Genomic DNA, 16,714 nt, shown 5'->3' on the forward strand with positions numbered 1-16,714 from the left:
AATTGATACAGCCACCTAAGGATAAACCTACATAAGGAGACAAAAGACCTGCATGCAGAACACTATAAGACACTGATGAAAGAAACAAATGGAGAGATATACCATGTTCCTGGATTGGAAGAATCAACATTGTGAAAATGACTATATTACCCAAAGCGATCTACAGATTCAATGCAATCTCTATCAAATTACCAATGGCATTGTTCACAGAACTAGAACAAAAAATTTCACAATTTGTATGGAAACACAAAAGACCCCAAATAGCCAAAGTAATCCTGAGAAAGAAAAACGGAGCTGGAGGAATCAGGCTCCCTGACTTTAGACTATACTACAAAGCTAAAGTAATCAAGAAAGTATGGTGCTGGCACAAAAACAGAAATATAGATCAATGGAACAGGACAGAAAGGCCAGAGATAAACCCAGACACATACGGTCACCTTATCTTTGATAAAGGAGACAAGAATATACAGTGGAGAAAAGATAGCCCCTTCAATAATTGGTGCTGGAAAAACTGGACAGGTACATGTAAAAGAATGAAATTTAGAACACTTCATAACACCATACACAAAAGTAAACTCAAAATGGATTAAAGCCCTAAATGTAAGGCCAGACACTATCAAACTCTTAGAGGAAAACATAGGCAGAACACTCTATGACATAAATCACAGCAAGATCCTTTTTGACCCAGCTCCTAAAGAAATGGAAATAAAACCAAAAATAAACAAATGGGACCTAATGAAACTTCAAAGCTTTTGCACAGCAAAGGAAGCCATAAACAAGACCAAAAGACAACCCTCAGAATGGAAGAAAATATTTGCAAATGAAGCAACTGACAAAGGATTAATCTCCAAAATATATAAGCAGCTCATGCAGCTCAATATCAAAAAAACAAACAACCCAATCCAAAAATGGGCAGAAGACCTAAATAGACATTTCTCCAAAGAAGATATACAGATTGCCAACAAACACATGAAAGGATGCTCATCATCACTAACCATTAGAGAAATGCAAATCATAACTACAATGAGGTATCACCTCACACTGGTCAGAACGGCCATCATCAAAAAAAATCTAGAAACAATAAATGCTGGAGAGGGTGTGGAGAAAAGGGAACCCTCTTGCACTGTTGGTGGGAATGTAAATTGATACAGCCCCTATGTAGAACAGTATGGAAGTTCCTAAAAAACTACAAATAGAACTACCATATGACCCAGCAATCCCACTACTGGGCATATACCCTGAGAAAACCATAATTCAGAAAGGGTCGTGTACCACAATGTTCACTGCAGCTCTATTTACAATATCCAAGACATAGAGGCAACCTAAGTGTCCGTCGACAGATGAATGGTTAAAGAAGATGTGGCACATATATGCAATGGAATATTACTCAGCCATAAAAAGAAATGAAATTGAGTTATTTGTAGTGAGGTAAACATTGTTTACATTGTAAAGCAACTATACTCCAATAAAGATGTTAAAAAAAAATACTTTTCCATTATATATTCTCCAGCGGAGTTATTTTGCTCTTTTAAATGTAGAATGTAAATATATTTTAAAGAGCAATAGTGTCTGCCATACAATTGTTCCCATTTTTTTCAATGATACCAATTTTGGGGGGAATGATTTATTCTATAAAATAAAGGTATCAAGGAGCTTTACAATTATAACCTTGACCTCTGTGGGAAAAAAAAGTATCTTAAAAAGACTTTAAATCTATAAGCCTTGCTGTTTAGACTAAGATTAGAATTTAATTTCCTAAGCATTGTCCTACAGAGTAGACAACACAATTTCATTATTTAATGGCTTCTTATCATAATTTTTTATCATGTTAAGATTAGAGGCATGCAGGACTTAGAAAATGACATAGAAGCTTCTAGTTCTGGCAGTACCTATTTGTGTTTTTGTGCACTCCTGCGTATGGCCATATTTTAAAGTTAATGTTAATATCACTATAGATATTCTTTTAGCTTTACCTCTTCTGCTTCTTAAGATGACATTCTTACAACCATATCCTTCTCACTTTTGTTCAGTTAGGTCAAAAATGGGGACATTGACAGAAATATGATGAGTATCAATTCTCTCTTAAATTATTAATGTATATATCATTCATGCTTTATAGCATTAGGGATATCCTGGACATTTTTATCCTAGAATTAATGAAGACATGCATAGACACACGGGATTTTTCAGTATAATATTCTTAGTCATGTAGGTGGTCCTTTTGCATGATAGGGTCATGTAGCAATCTCAGAAGGTAAGTTTAGAGTATATGAAGTGCTTGATTCTGAAAACTACATCCCTTTATACTGAGTATTTTTTCATTTAGAAAGTGTCGGGTCTATATTTGAATAAAAAAATAATCATTTTCTACAGCTCAGTACTCTGTTCAATGGTAGAAATTATTTTTCTTCTGCAACTGCTTGATTGAATCACAGATCCAATCAATTATTTTCAAAGATGGTTTCTGTTTTCATTTCTATCTTCTTTTAAATGTTCTGATCGTTAGAAGGTAAGGAAGTCCCACCAAAAAGCTACGAACATCAAAGCCTGTTCAGCACCTAATATTCAGGCTGATTTAAAAGTCTTATGAATTATCAAACTTAGTGTCATTCTCCTTGGAGAAAGATCATTAACAGTTTAATGCTACTTTCGATTTTTTATCATGCCTTTCATGATAGTATATATTAAAAATTTAAGCATTTTAATAAAATTGACGAAAAATAAAGATATGTAACAGAAGCATCTATTTAACATATATGCTTTTTCTATCTCAAATTACATATTTCACTGTGTAATTTATAATTTGACAAGTATGAACATCTGTGTACACCTATGAAACCATCACCACAATGAAGAAAACAAACATTTCCATTACCCTCAAAGTTTCCTCCAGCTCCTTTGTAACCCTTCCCCTCCTTTCCTCCTTCATCTCCTCACTCCCAGGCAACCTCTGATCTGCTTCCTGTCACTGTAAGAATAGCTTACATTTTAAAATTTTTATATAAATCGAATCATACATATGCGTCTATCGTATTTCACTCAGCATAATTATTTGAAATTCACTCCTGTCATTATGTGTATCAATAGTTCATTCCTTTTATTGATGAGTAGAACTTCTTTGGATGGATATGCCCCAATTTGTTTTTCCATTTACTTGTGGATGAACATTGGGGATGTTTCCAGTTTGGGGCTATTACAAATAAAGCTGCTTATGATGCTCATGTACAAGTATGTGTAAGGACATATATTTCTTTTTCTCTCCATCAAAGAATAGAGTGGTTGAGTCACATGGTAGATACATGTGTAACTTCTTGAGAAACTGTTTTCCAAAATGATTTTACTTATTTACATTCCCAACAGCTGTGTATGTAGTTTAACTTGCTTTACATCTTTGCCAATATTTGGTATGATCAGTTATTTTAATTTTAGTCATTCCAATAGGTATTTGATTATATCTCACTATTATTTTAGGTTGAATTTTTTCTGGTGACCAGTAATTCTGAGCATCTTTTCATGTTTGCCATGAATATATCTTTTTTGGTGATAGAAAAAAATCATTGGCAGATTTTGTATTGGATTGTTTATCTTGTTATTATTGAGTTTTGCAAGTTCTTTATATGTTTTCTGAAAATCCATTATCAGATATATGGTTTGCAAATATTTTCTCCCAGTCTGTGGCTTGTCTTTTAATTCTTGAAACAATGTTTTTGAAGAACAGAAGTTCTTAATATTGGTGAAGTTCAACTTATTTTTTTCGTAGGTGTTGTACCTAAGACATCTTTGGCTAACTCAAGGTCAAAAAGATTTTCTCCTATGTTTTCTTCTAGGTTTCTAGTTTTAAGATATACATTTAAATTTGTGATGCATGTATGGATCAAAGTTCCTTTTACACATGGACATTTTTAATGATCCAGCACAATTTGTTGTAAAGGTTATCCTTTTTCCTCTAGATTATCATTGCATCTTTTTCTGAAATAAATTGACTATATATTGGGGGTCTATTTTTAGACTTTATATTCTGTTCCATTGATCTGTTATACTATCTTGTTGCTAATAATGTACTATATTATGCCATTTATTCTGTACTGATTACTGTAGCTTTAAAATGTCTTGAAGTCTTATAAGTCTTGAAGTAGTGTAAATCCCCCAACTTTGTTGTTTTTGTAAAATTTGTTTTGACTATTTTAGCTCCTTGATTCTATGTGAATTTCAGAATCAGCATGTCAATATATACAAAAACAAAAATCCTGCTGGGCTATTTACTGGTGTTGTATTGAATCTATAGATAAATTTGTGGAGAAATGACATGTTAACAATATTGGGTCTTCCAATCCATAAACATGGTGCATCTCTCCATTTATTTAGGTCTACCTTTATTCCATTCAGCAATGTTCTATAGTTTTCAGTGTATAGGGCCTGCACATAGTTTGTCAGATTTATATTTAAGAATTTTACATTTCAGTACTATTGTAAATGGTATTGCTTTTCATTTTAATTTCAGATTGTTCATTATTATTATATAGAATGATATTATTTTTGTATCTTTTTTATATTGTAAACTTGTTAAAATCATTTATTACTTTTTATTACTTCTAGTAACTTTTTGTTATATTTCATCAGATTTTCTACTTAGACAACCATGTTGTCTGTGAACAAAGACAGTTTTATTTCTTTCTTTCCAGTCTGGATAGCTTTTATTCTTGCCTTATAGCTTTGGCTGAAAGATCTGGTGAAATTATGAATATCTGTGGTGAGACTAGAGCCTTGTTCCTGATGTTTGAAGGAAAGCATTCAGTCATTTAACATTATTTATGACATTAGCTGTAGATTTTTGTAGGCTCCCCTCTATTCCTAAAATGCTAAGAGTTTCAATCAGCAATTGATGTTGGATTTTGTCTAATACTGTTTGAGTATTTATTAAGATGATCATATGGCTTTTCTTAGTCTCTTAATATAGTGAATTACATTGATTAATTTTTCAATTTTATAACAACCTTTCCATTCCTGGGATAAATCTCTTTTATGATGCAGTATTCTTTTATGTACTGGTGGACTTGATTTCTTAAAATGTTAAGAAATGTTTACATTTATGTTCATGAGGCATATTCATTAATATGTTACTGCTGCTGCTTCTTTTTCTTCTTTTAATGTTTTCATCTGGTTTTGTTATACGGGTAATTTTGTACTCCTAGAATGAGTTGGGATTCTTTTTCTGGAAAAGTTTGTAGGGAATAGGTATTATTACTTCATTAAATGTTCGTAGGAATTCACCAATGAAGTCGTTTGGGCCTGAAGTTTTCTTTGTGTGAAAGTTTTTAACTACAAAATCAGTTTATTAATTTCTTTTTGAAATTTAGTAGCTTGCATCTTTTAAGGAAATTGTTTATTTTGTCTGAGTTGTTGAATTTATTGGCATAATGTTGTTTATGTTATTTTTTTTAACTTTTATTGGAGTATATTTGATTTACAATGTTTTGTTAGTTTCAGGTGTGCAACAAAGTGAATCAGTTTTATATATATATATATATACTCTTTTTCTAGGTTCTTTTCCCATACAGGCCATTACAGAGTATTGAGTAGTATGTTATTGTTTTAATTGTAACTTTTAACATCCTTGCTTACTTATTCTATCATCTTTGTAGTTTTGGGGTCAATTTTGACTGACTGATTTTTATCCTTATTATGGATCAATGTTCCTTCTTTGCAGGCCTTGCAATTTTTTTATTGGTTGAAAAATCAGTTGGGAAAACATCATGCACAAAATATTAAAATTATAGTGAAAGCCAGAGAAATATCAATTTCATAAGTGACGGATAAATGAAGTGTGGTTTAGTTTCTAAGTCGAGAGATCACAGTGGATAAAAATCTTCTAAGTACCTATGATATAGATAGCATCCCAGATATGCCTGGTAATTAAACATGATTCAGACAGTTAAAGATGGGATACGGGAGAAAGGGATTTCAGTAAGAAATAAGAACTTGAATCTAGGATGATGTGAGAGTGTTTGAGGCACAGTGACTAAATCAGTTTGCTTGGAAATTAGGGAAAAGAAGTAATGGGAAATGTATGCATTCCAACATTTGACAACATTATTTGCATAAGTCATGCCATTCCCAGAGATTGCAGATATCTTGAAGACAGGTACTGTGGTGCATTACGTGTGTGTATCCATATATATGCATTCTTATATGTATTCATATACACAATTTTTCTTACACAGCCCCAGTTGCAGTAATAAATGCTAAATAATTATTTATTTAACAGACTTGGGTTTTAATACCTTCTTGGCAATATTATCTGCTTACAAACAGCAGGTCTTTGCTGTTTGATAGAACAGCTCTTGTTTGCTACCGTGCAGGGAAGCCAGTGGAGTCTCTATCCACAGATTGCTGAATTGCTGGGCCAGAAAGTGCTCAAGTTAGAACATAAAGTACATATACTTATCTTAAGCTTTGGGAACCAGTAGAATATACCTAGTCCTGGTAATACTGTACTGTTTTTCACTCGGCTTGCTTACTCTGATGAAAGAAACCAAATCATTATTTAAAAGAGTTTTTACTAAATTTAGGGAACTTATTTATTTTATCATATGACTTTGTGATTTCTTCTTCAGTTCTGAGAATTTGCTCATAGGATAGTTTAGGAATTAGATAAACAGTCTATATCTTCTTAAAAAAATAAAAAATTTGTACAGATATATTCAGTAAAGCCTTAATGCTTTAGAACCCACCAGTTTAAAATGTATGATCATTTGAAAATGATTCATGATAATGTTTGGCCTTGTATTATCTACAAAGGGAAACTAAAGCCTAAATAAGATCGTTGGGGATTACTGTATGCATAAATTGATTACAAAAGCAAATTCACATTGAAATAACAAATATAGAAATTGTTTCCTTAACATGCTGTTCTAATTATAAATAATCTTTTTACAATACAAAGGTTTTTTCTTTTTATGTAAATAGAAATGTGTACTCACTAAAGGAAATTTTGTGCATACAGGCAAAGGAGATAAAGGAAGTCCTAATAACCCTCCAAAATATATTTCTGGTTTTTTGGTATTGACATAGTGAGTTTAGAGGTGTGTGTATGAGAGTGTGTGTGTGTCTGCGTGTGTGTCTGTGTGTGTCTGTGTATAGGTAGCTATGGTTTTACAGAGTTATAACCATATCTAATTAGTTTTTCTAGTTGGGTGATAAAACTTTTCTGGAGTATTTTTTTCAAAGCTATTTCTTGTGTCAGATTACAGGTTATTACCCCTATTAACATATAACAATTTATAATGTTTGTTGATTTTAAACTACATCAAGATATCTCTGTGAAAAAGCATGTTCACTGTGTAAGTATTAGAGCCTTTTGATGTCCCAGGTTTCATCACGTGTGATCTGCTGATGGATGACTCCCTGGGAACAACTGCAGGCTGTCATGAGTTAGGAAGTGAACCTGAGTATAGTTTACCAGGAGTGTCCTCTCTTGTTTCATATAATTTCTCTATTCTTGAGTTCCTTATTTTGTTTCATTTTTTAAAATTAATTTTTATTGGAGTATAGTTGCTTTACAATGTTGTGTTAGTTTCTACTGTACAGCAAAATGAATCAGACATGCATATACATATATCCCCTCCATTTTGGACCCCCTTCCCATTCAGGTCACCACAGTGCATTAAGTAGACTTCCCTGTGCTACAGAGTATGTTCACATTAGTTATCTATTTTATACATAGTATTAATCGTGTATATGTGTCAATCCCAATCTCCTAATTCCTCCCACCCACCCCTGTTTCCCCCTTGGTTTCTATACATTTGCTCTCTGTGTCTGTGTCTCTATTTCTGCTTTGCAAATAGGACCATCTATACCATTTTTCTAGGTTCCACACATATGCGTTAATATACAATATTTGTTTTTCTCTTTCTGATTTACTTCACTCTGTATGATAGACTCCAGGTCCATCCACATCTCTACAAATGACCTGATTTCATTCCTTTTTATGGCTGAGTAATATTCCATTGTATATATGTGCCACATCTTCTTTATCCATTTCTCTGTCGATGGACATTAAGTTGCTTCCTTGTTTTGGCTATTGTAAATAGTGCTGCTAGAAACATTAGGGTGCATGTATTATGGAAAATAGTATGGAGGTTCCTTAAAAAACTAAGAATAGAACTACCATATGACCCAGCAATCCCACTACTAGGCATATACCCCCAAAAGACCATAATTTGATTCATTTCTTATTCATTTGATTTATCAGTTAGGATTGCGTTCAGCTGCATTTAAAAGCAATCTCAAGACCAGTCCCTCCCATCAGAAAACTTGCACAAGCCTCTTAGATAGCCTCATCCACCAAAGGGCAGACAGCAGAAGCAAGAAAAACTACAATCCTGCAGCCTGTGGAACAAAAACCACATTCACAGAAAGACAGACAAGATGAAAAGGCAGAGGGCTATGTACCAGATGAAGGAACAAAATAAACCCCAGGAAAACAACTAAATGAAGTGGAGATAGGCAACCTTCCAGAAAAAGAATTCAGAATAATTCTAGTGAAGGTGATCCAGGACCTCGGAAAAAGAATGGAGGCAAAGATGGAGAAGATGCAAGAAATGTTTAACAAAGACCTGAAGAATTAAAGAACAAACAAACAGAGATGAACAATCCAATACTGAAATGAAAACTACACTAGAAGGAATCAATAGCAGAATAACTGAGGCAGAAGAATGGATAAATGACATGGAAGACAGAATGGTGGAATTCACTGCTGTGGAACAGAATAAAGAAAAAAGAATGAAAAGAAATGAAGACAGCCTAAGAGACCTCTGGGAAAACATTAAACGCAACAACATTCGAATTATAGGGGTCCCAGAAGGAGAAGAGAGAGAGAAAGGACCCGAGAAAAAATTTGAAGAGATTATAGTCGAAAACTTCCCTAACGTGGGAAAGGAAATAGCCACCCAAGTCCAGGAAGCACAGAGAGTCCCATACAGGATAAACCCAAGGAGAAACATACCGAGAAACATAGTAATCAAATTGGCAAAACTTAAAGACAAAGAAAAATTACTGAAAGTAGCAAGGGAAAAAACGACAAATAAGTGAACTCCCATAAGGTTAACAGCTGATTTCTCAGCAGAAACTCTACAAGCCAGAAGGGAATGGCATGATATACTTAACGTGATGAAAGTGAAGACCCTACAACCAAGATTACTCTACCCTGCAAGGATCTCATTCAGATTCGATGGAGAAATCAAAAGCTTTACAGACAAGCAAAAGAGAATTCAGCACCACCAAACCAGCTCTACAGCAAATGCTAAAGGAACTTTTCTAAGTGGGAAACACAAGAGAAGAAAAGGACCTACAAAACCAAACCGAAAACAATTAAGAAAATGGTCATAGGAACATATATATCAATAATTACCTTAAAAATGAATGGATTAGATGCTCCAACCACAAGACACAGGCTTGCTGAATGGATACAAAAACAAGACCCATCTATATGCTGTCTACAAGAGACCCACTTCAGACCTAGGGACACATACAGACTGATAGTGATGGGATGGAAAAAGATATTCCATGCAAATGGAAATCAAAAGAAAGCTGGAGTAGCAATACTCATATCAGATAAAATAGACTTTAAAATAAAGAATGTTACAAGAGACAAGGAAGGGCACTACATAATGATCAAGGGATCAACACAAGAAGATGATGTAACAATTATACATATATATGCACCCAACATAGGAGCACCTCAATACATAAGGCAACTGCTAACAGCTATAAAAGAGAAAATCGACAGTAACACAATAATAGTGGGGGACTTTAACACCTCACTTACACCAATGGACAGATCATCCAGACAGAAAATTAATAAGGAAACAGAAGCTTTAAATGACACAATAGACCAGATAGATTTAATTGATTATTATAGGACATTCCATCCAAAAACAGCAGATTACACTTTCTTCTCAAGTGCGCACGGAATATTCTCCAGGATAGACAACATCTTGGGTCACAAATCAAACCTCAGTAAATTTAAGAAAATTGAAATCATATCAAGCATCTTTTCTGACCACAACATTATGAGATTAGAAATGAATTACAGGGGAAAAAAAACATAAAAAACACAAACACATGGAGGCTAAACAATATGTTACTGAATAACCAAGAGATCACTGAAGAAATCAAAGAGGAAATCAAAAAATACCTAGAGACAAATGATAATGAAAATACAATGATCCAAAACCTATGGGATGCAGCAAAAGCAGTTCTAAGAGGGAGGTTTATAGCTATACAAGCCTACCTCAAGAAGCAAGAAAAATCTCAAATAAACAATCTAACCTGACACCTAAAGGAACTAGAGAAAGAAGAACAAACAAAACCCAAAGTTAGCAGAAGGAAAGAAATCATAAAGATCAGAGCAGAAATAAATGAAATAGGGCTTCCCTGATGGCACAGTGGTTGAGAATCTGCCTGCCAATGCAGGGTACACAGGTTCGGGCCCTGGTCTGGTAAGATCCCACATGCCGTGAAGCAACTAGGCCCGTGAGCCACAACTACTGAGCCTGCGGGTCTGGAGTCTGTGCTCCGCAACAAGAGAAGCTGCGACAGTGAGAGGCCCATGCACCGCAATGAATAGTGGCCCCCGCTCGCCGCAACTAGAGAAAGCCCTGGCACAGAAACGAAGACGGAACACAGCCAAATATAAATAAATAAATAAATAAAAATTTAAAAATAAGAAATAAATGAAATAGAAACAAAGAAAACAATAGCAAAGATCAATAAAACTAAAAGCTGGTTCTTTGAGAAGATAAACAAAATTGATAAAACCATTAGCCAGACTTATCAAGAAAAAGGGGGAGAGGACTCAAATCAATAAAATTAGAAATGAAAAAGAAATTACAACAGACACTGCAGAAATGCAACGCATCCTAAGAGACTACTATGAGCAACTCTATGCCAGTAAAATGGACAACCTGGAAGAAATGGACAAATTCTTAGAAAGGTATAACCTTCCAAGACTGAACCAGGAAGAAATAGAAAATATGAACAGACCAATCACAAGTAATGAAATTGAAACTGTGATTAAAAATCTTCCAACAAACAAAAGTCCAGGACCAGATGGCTTCACAGGCGAATTCTACCACACATTTAGAGAAGTGCTAACACCCATCCTTCTCAAACTCTTCCAAAAACTTGCAGAGGAAGGAAGGAAGTCAGAAAGAGAAAAACAAATATCATATATTAATGTATGTATGTAGAACCTAGAAAAATGGTACAGATGAACCAGTTTGCAGGGCAGAAGTTGAGACACAGATGTAGAGAACAAACATATGGGCACTAAGGGGGGAAAGCGGGGGGGGGCGTGGATGTGGTGGTGTGATGAATTGGGAGGTTGGGATTGACATGTATACACTGATGTGTATAAAATTGATGACTAATAAGAACCTGCTGTATAAAAAAATAAATAAAATAAAATTCAAAATTTAATAAGAAATAAGAAATCTCAAAATAATAGTGGCTTGAACACAACATTTTATTTTTTGTTATCTTATGAAGTAAGTCCAGATGTAGGTGATTTCATTCAGGTGGATTCACAGCATGGAAACCAGACCAATTCCCTCTTCCTTCTCTGCCATTCTTAGTGGGTAGCTTCCTTTAGTCAGATCACTTTATGATCCTATATAGCTCCTGGACCTTCAGACAGTTCCACTGCATTCCAGGCAATAAGGAACAGGCAAGGGTAAAAGAGAATCCCTTCTAGCTGAGTTAGCCTTCTTCAAAATGATTGTTCTGAAAGTCTTACTCAATGACCTTCTTATTCTCCTTAACCAGCATGCAGTCATTTGACCATATGTAGCTTGGAGACAACCTGGAAAATGTAGTTTTTTAGTAGTGAAAATTGCTAACTTAAATAATATAAGAGTTCAGTTATTCAGAAAGAATGGAAGGTAACCATCTGAAGTTCACATGGTTTTTAAGACCACATCATACAACCAAATACAGCAAAGCCGTACAACCAAGCTCTACCAACACTTTTCACAAGAAGGCTACATGACTGGAATATTTTTAAGCCATTGCAAAGTATCACACTTTTTCTTTTGCTGCCCACATAAAACATAATTCCACTAAGTATAATGTGCTTGGGTCATAAGCATTACAAAAATCCCTCAAAATTCTATGTGTTGTTCCTTTGTCATCACATTCGGTGTTTTACACAAGCCTCAAAGCCAGGCTTAATTTTTTCTTTCTAAGTAACCTGTTTTAGTTATTATTTTTGTTTTGTTTTACTTTGCTGACTCTGTACAAATAAGACTTGTTTATTGATACATGGAATTTATTTGGCAATGTTGTTGTCTGCTAATATTTTATCACACAAAAGTATATGGTACAAAAAGTAATTCTTTGTAGCTTCCTGAATAAGAAGTTTTAATCTAGGTGTGGTTTTTTTCCATGGAGAAATAAAGTATTTCTTATGGATGGAGAAATGTCAAATACCCTTGCTGAAATTCTTAACTTGCCTTTATACCCTAAACCTTGATATTGGAAATCACCCAAAGTAAATTTAAAGAAAATCTGTTACACTATCTTTAAGACAGTGCCTAAAAGTAGATACACTCCATTCTCTCTGAAATACATTTTCTTAGGAATGGAATTAAATTCTGTCTGCTGATTTAGGAAAATGGGTAAATTGTCTTTACAATGTTTATTTATAGTGTGTACTGACTAAAGAATATGTTTTATTTTTCTGCCTAGTAAAGGGCAGTATCTTCAGAAACACTGGATTTATAATTAATGCATAAAAGTTTTTTAAAGTGTTAGAAACTTATTGAGGTAATTTGTATTATCTCACTCCATGAGATATCTATTGCTGCATAAAAAATTATCCCAAAATTTAGTGACTTAAAACAGTAGTATTAATTACATCACAGTTTCTGTGAGTCAGAAGTCCAGGCATGTTCTAAAATTTCTCAGACAATTGGGATACATCATCCCATGGGCAAAACCAAGAGAAAATATTTTATAGTTTTCCTTCAAGTGAAAAACCATTGCAGTAAAAATACTAAGCATGCATACATATATTTTTTTCTCAGCTTAATTATATTTTCTTGAATCTTTTGCCTTTTATTTTTGTTTTTACTGCTATATACAGTGAATAATTGCTACAATGGTAGTCAAAAGAGTAGACTTTAAATATTCTCTTAGTGCCAACTCTGAAGGAGCAAAACAGCCATAAAATAAATTCTACTGTTAGAAATACTTTTATGAAAATACCTATATTGTTTTGAATTTTCAGAAAAACTATGTTTGAAATATGGTACCTAAACTAACAACCTATAGCCCTAATATTATTGAGAGGTGAATATAATTTCTGAGTCATTTAAGTGATAAAGACTGATCTTAATTATACCCCAAATATACCTAAAAATATTTCTATTTAATGACCTGGAAAGATATACTGAAAGTTTAACCCAATTTGTATATTTAATATTGGACTATTTTCCATACAGTTATGATAAATCTCTTTTTATTTTTCTTTCTTTTTGGCCAACTTTTGGAAATAGACTAAGATGCTTAGTGAAGCAGCTGGAAAAAGGTGATGTTAACATCGTAGACTTAAAGAAGAATATTGAATATGCAGCATCTGTGCTGGAAGCAGTTTATATCGATGAAACAAGGTAAGTTTTAACCTCTTCTCACTTTTAACTTTTTGCCTCTCTCTTTTTTTCCCTTTTTCTTGACCCTCCTTTCATATCTTAACCATGAAACCAAAATCAAAATCTTATTAAAACTTAAAATGTTCTTCTTCATGTAGCTATGGAAGAATTATGATTCTTTCTTTAAAAAATACAAATTTTAATCCAAATGCTTGAATAATAAAAAATAGTCAATAATAAAGTCAAAAAATAAACAAATTAAAGTCTCCTTTACCCCTACTCTCACTGTCCTTAGGCCCAGATTTTTAAATGTCAGAGACAGTGTAGGCTTATACTGATTTTCACTGATGTAAGAATTTTCCTATTATCTCAAGATTGCGGAGTTCCTTCTGAAAAAATGGGTGTCACGTGCCCACATATTCTCATGATATTTATCTATCAGACCCTCTGTGCAGGGCTTGCTAAGGGGCAGTCTCCAATGTGTATTTGATTATCACCTAAACCCCATCACCCAGCCTGATAATTAGCAGCATGGTAAGGAGATTAGGAAATGGCAATTCATTTGAAGAGTGTTGTTAGGCTAGTGCTGTGGCTCTCAACCAGGCCATTTGCCTTCCAGGGGTCATTGGGCAGTTTCTGGAGACATTCTTGTTTTGTTGATGGGGGCGTGCTACTGTTACATAACGGGTAGAGGCCAAGGATACCACTAAACATCCTAAAATGCACACGAAAATCCCCCACAACAAAGAATTGTCTAGCCCCAAATGTCAATAGCATGGAGGTTAAGAAAACTTGGCCTAAAGGGAGGACTGTAAAGAGGGACCCTGTGGAGGCAAAGACATGCACTTCCAGACTTTAGCACAGAAAAGGTACTGAGTTTTTTCAAAGTCATGAGGCAGGTGGAGTAGAGATGTCTTTTAAAGGTATTGACCAAAGGATACCGACTTCAGAGGGTGGAAAACAGCCTTCATGGGGTGATTTTTGATATAGAAGCCAGGGTAGGAATTGTAAAAATTCAGCCCAAATATCAGAGAACAAAGTACCCTCTTGGTGTAGTAAGCTGTCTCTGAGGGACGCACAAAAGCTCCCCAGGAGAAAAAAATAACCAACATTTGGGTATTTGTCACACAGATGACAACAAACACACCAGTCTTGTAAGACCCTTTGACCCCTGCCTCCTCTCCAGATTGCTGAGCAAGGAGAAGCAGCAAAGTGGGTGGGACAGGGGACGGGGCATGGAGAGTGAAGACATTCATCATGCCCCTTCTCTTCCACAGGTGTCCCTGCCTGTGTCAGGCCTGAGCATGGGCAGGTGAGAGACGTTAAGTCAGATGTGAGACAGGTTTTTTTATATCAATGTGTACTGGACTTAGAGACACACACACATACAACAATTTATTTAATAGGTAAAAAATTCACAACTCAAAAATCAAAACAATGTGAAAAGGTATGTTATGAAAGTCTTGTCTCCACCTGTTTCCCAGTCTACTTAAGTTCCCCAAGTCATAAATTTCTTATGTATATTTTCAGTGATTTATTATAAATTTTTATTTCATATTTTCCCTCTGCCTTTCATAGAAGGTAACATACTATTCATAACTTTCATTCTGATTTTTTTCCCCTCAGAAAGGAAACTTGATCTTCCTATATCATGAACTGACATTTAAATTTTAGACAATAAGAATTTTTACTGGCAACTGATAGAAAAGTGCGTGGTGAGGACCATGCTGCACAGGTGATTCTTTGTCCCCAGAACAGAACTCTGTTAAAGCACAGTGTGAAGTCATAACTTAAGAAAAAAAATCATAGGTATATTTTAGAATGATTTTTTGGTTAACTTTCACTGAATATATATAAATGTATATGATTCTTCTATGTGAACAGAGATTCAAAGTGTAAATTTTTTTAAAATCAGGTATTTTTCCTATAATTTCCTTGCCTTCATTTTTGTGTGTGCTGTTTCTTGTTCACAAGTTGACTGAACTTAATGTATTTAAGATTTCTTCAATCTGTCCTGGACATTTCATTTTTTATACTTATTTATAAAACTGAAGAACTTTTACCTTTAATAATTATTTGGAGATTTACACTATACATCTTGTAATGACATAATGCAACTATCCATTTTGCCTAAGTGTCTCATCTTTCATTTGATAGACTATTATATGCTTTATCTATTAATTTCTCTGTTGTATTTCCTTTTCCAGAAAATTATGATTTCATAGATATTTTTTAACTTAGTTCCCCAAGATCCCTTATTCACTTAAACATATGTTACATTTCAAAGTATAGTTCCTTTTCTTTTGAAACTTGCTCTTTTGTGGGAAGAAAAAAATGCTTAACTGCTTCATGATACAATGTGGGTTTTTTTCCTCTTTACAGCAAAGTATCCCAGCTGTTAACAACACATCATTCCCAACTTTTACTCAAATGGCACAAAATTTTTCACTCTTTTATTTTAATGCCTCCATGGCATTATGAATTTTAAATTGGATCAATGATAATACCCCACATTTGTACCATCTTCCAAGAGCTCTTGGCTTCATTATCTCATATTAATCTCACCACAATCCTGTGCAGTTGGCAGGGTGGTCATTACTTTCCATATTTTACTAATGAGAGAGCCAAAGCTCTTGAAGTAAACTGGTTTGGCAAAGGTCACAAACCTAGACTTTGGCAAAACTGCGACTAGTAACTAAGGTATGAAGTTTTTTCTTTTTAACATCTTTATTGGAGTATAATTGCTTTACAATGGTGTGTTAGTTTCCGCTGTATAACAAAGCGAATCAACTATACATATACATATATCCCCATATCCCCTCCCTCTTGTGTCTCCCTCCCACCCTCCCTACCCCACCCCTCTAGGTGGTCACAAAGCACTGAGCTGATCTCCCTGTGCTATGCGGCTCCTTCCCACTAGCTATCTATTTTACGTTTGGTAGTATATATATAAGTCCATGCCACTCTCTCACTTCGTCCCAGCTTACCCTTCCCCCTCCCTGTGTCCTCAAGTCCATTCTCTACGTCTGCATCTTTATTCCTGTCCTGCCCCTAGGTTCTTGAGAACC

General features: G+C 34.5%; 1 protein-coding gene across 1 annotated transcript in view; it reads left to right on the forward strand.

Moving 5' to 3' along the window:
* Nucleotides 1–16,714, forward strand: part of PDE1A (phosphodiesterase 1A) — a 265,239-nt gene that overhangs the window by 135,427 nt on the left and 113,098 nt on the right. Inside the window, exon 2 of the mRNA XM_027126564.1 lies at nucleotides 13,554–13,667. Within this exon, the coding sequence (XP_026982365.1) occupies nucleotides 13,554–13,667 (114 nt within the window). The remainder of the gene's footprint in view (nucleotides 1–13,553; nucleotides 13,668–16,714) is intronic.

This window comes from Aethalodelphis obliquidens, unplaced genomic scaffold, assembly GCF_003676395.1.
Source record: "Aethalodelphis obliquidens isolate GAN/ISIS:26980383/991018 unplaced genomic scaffold, ASM367639v1 scaffold2, whole genome shotgun sequence".
Taxonomy (NCBI): Eukaryota; Metazoa; Chordata; class Mammalia; order Artiodactyla; family Delphinidae; genus Aethalodelphis; species Aethalodelphis obliquidens.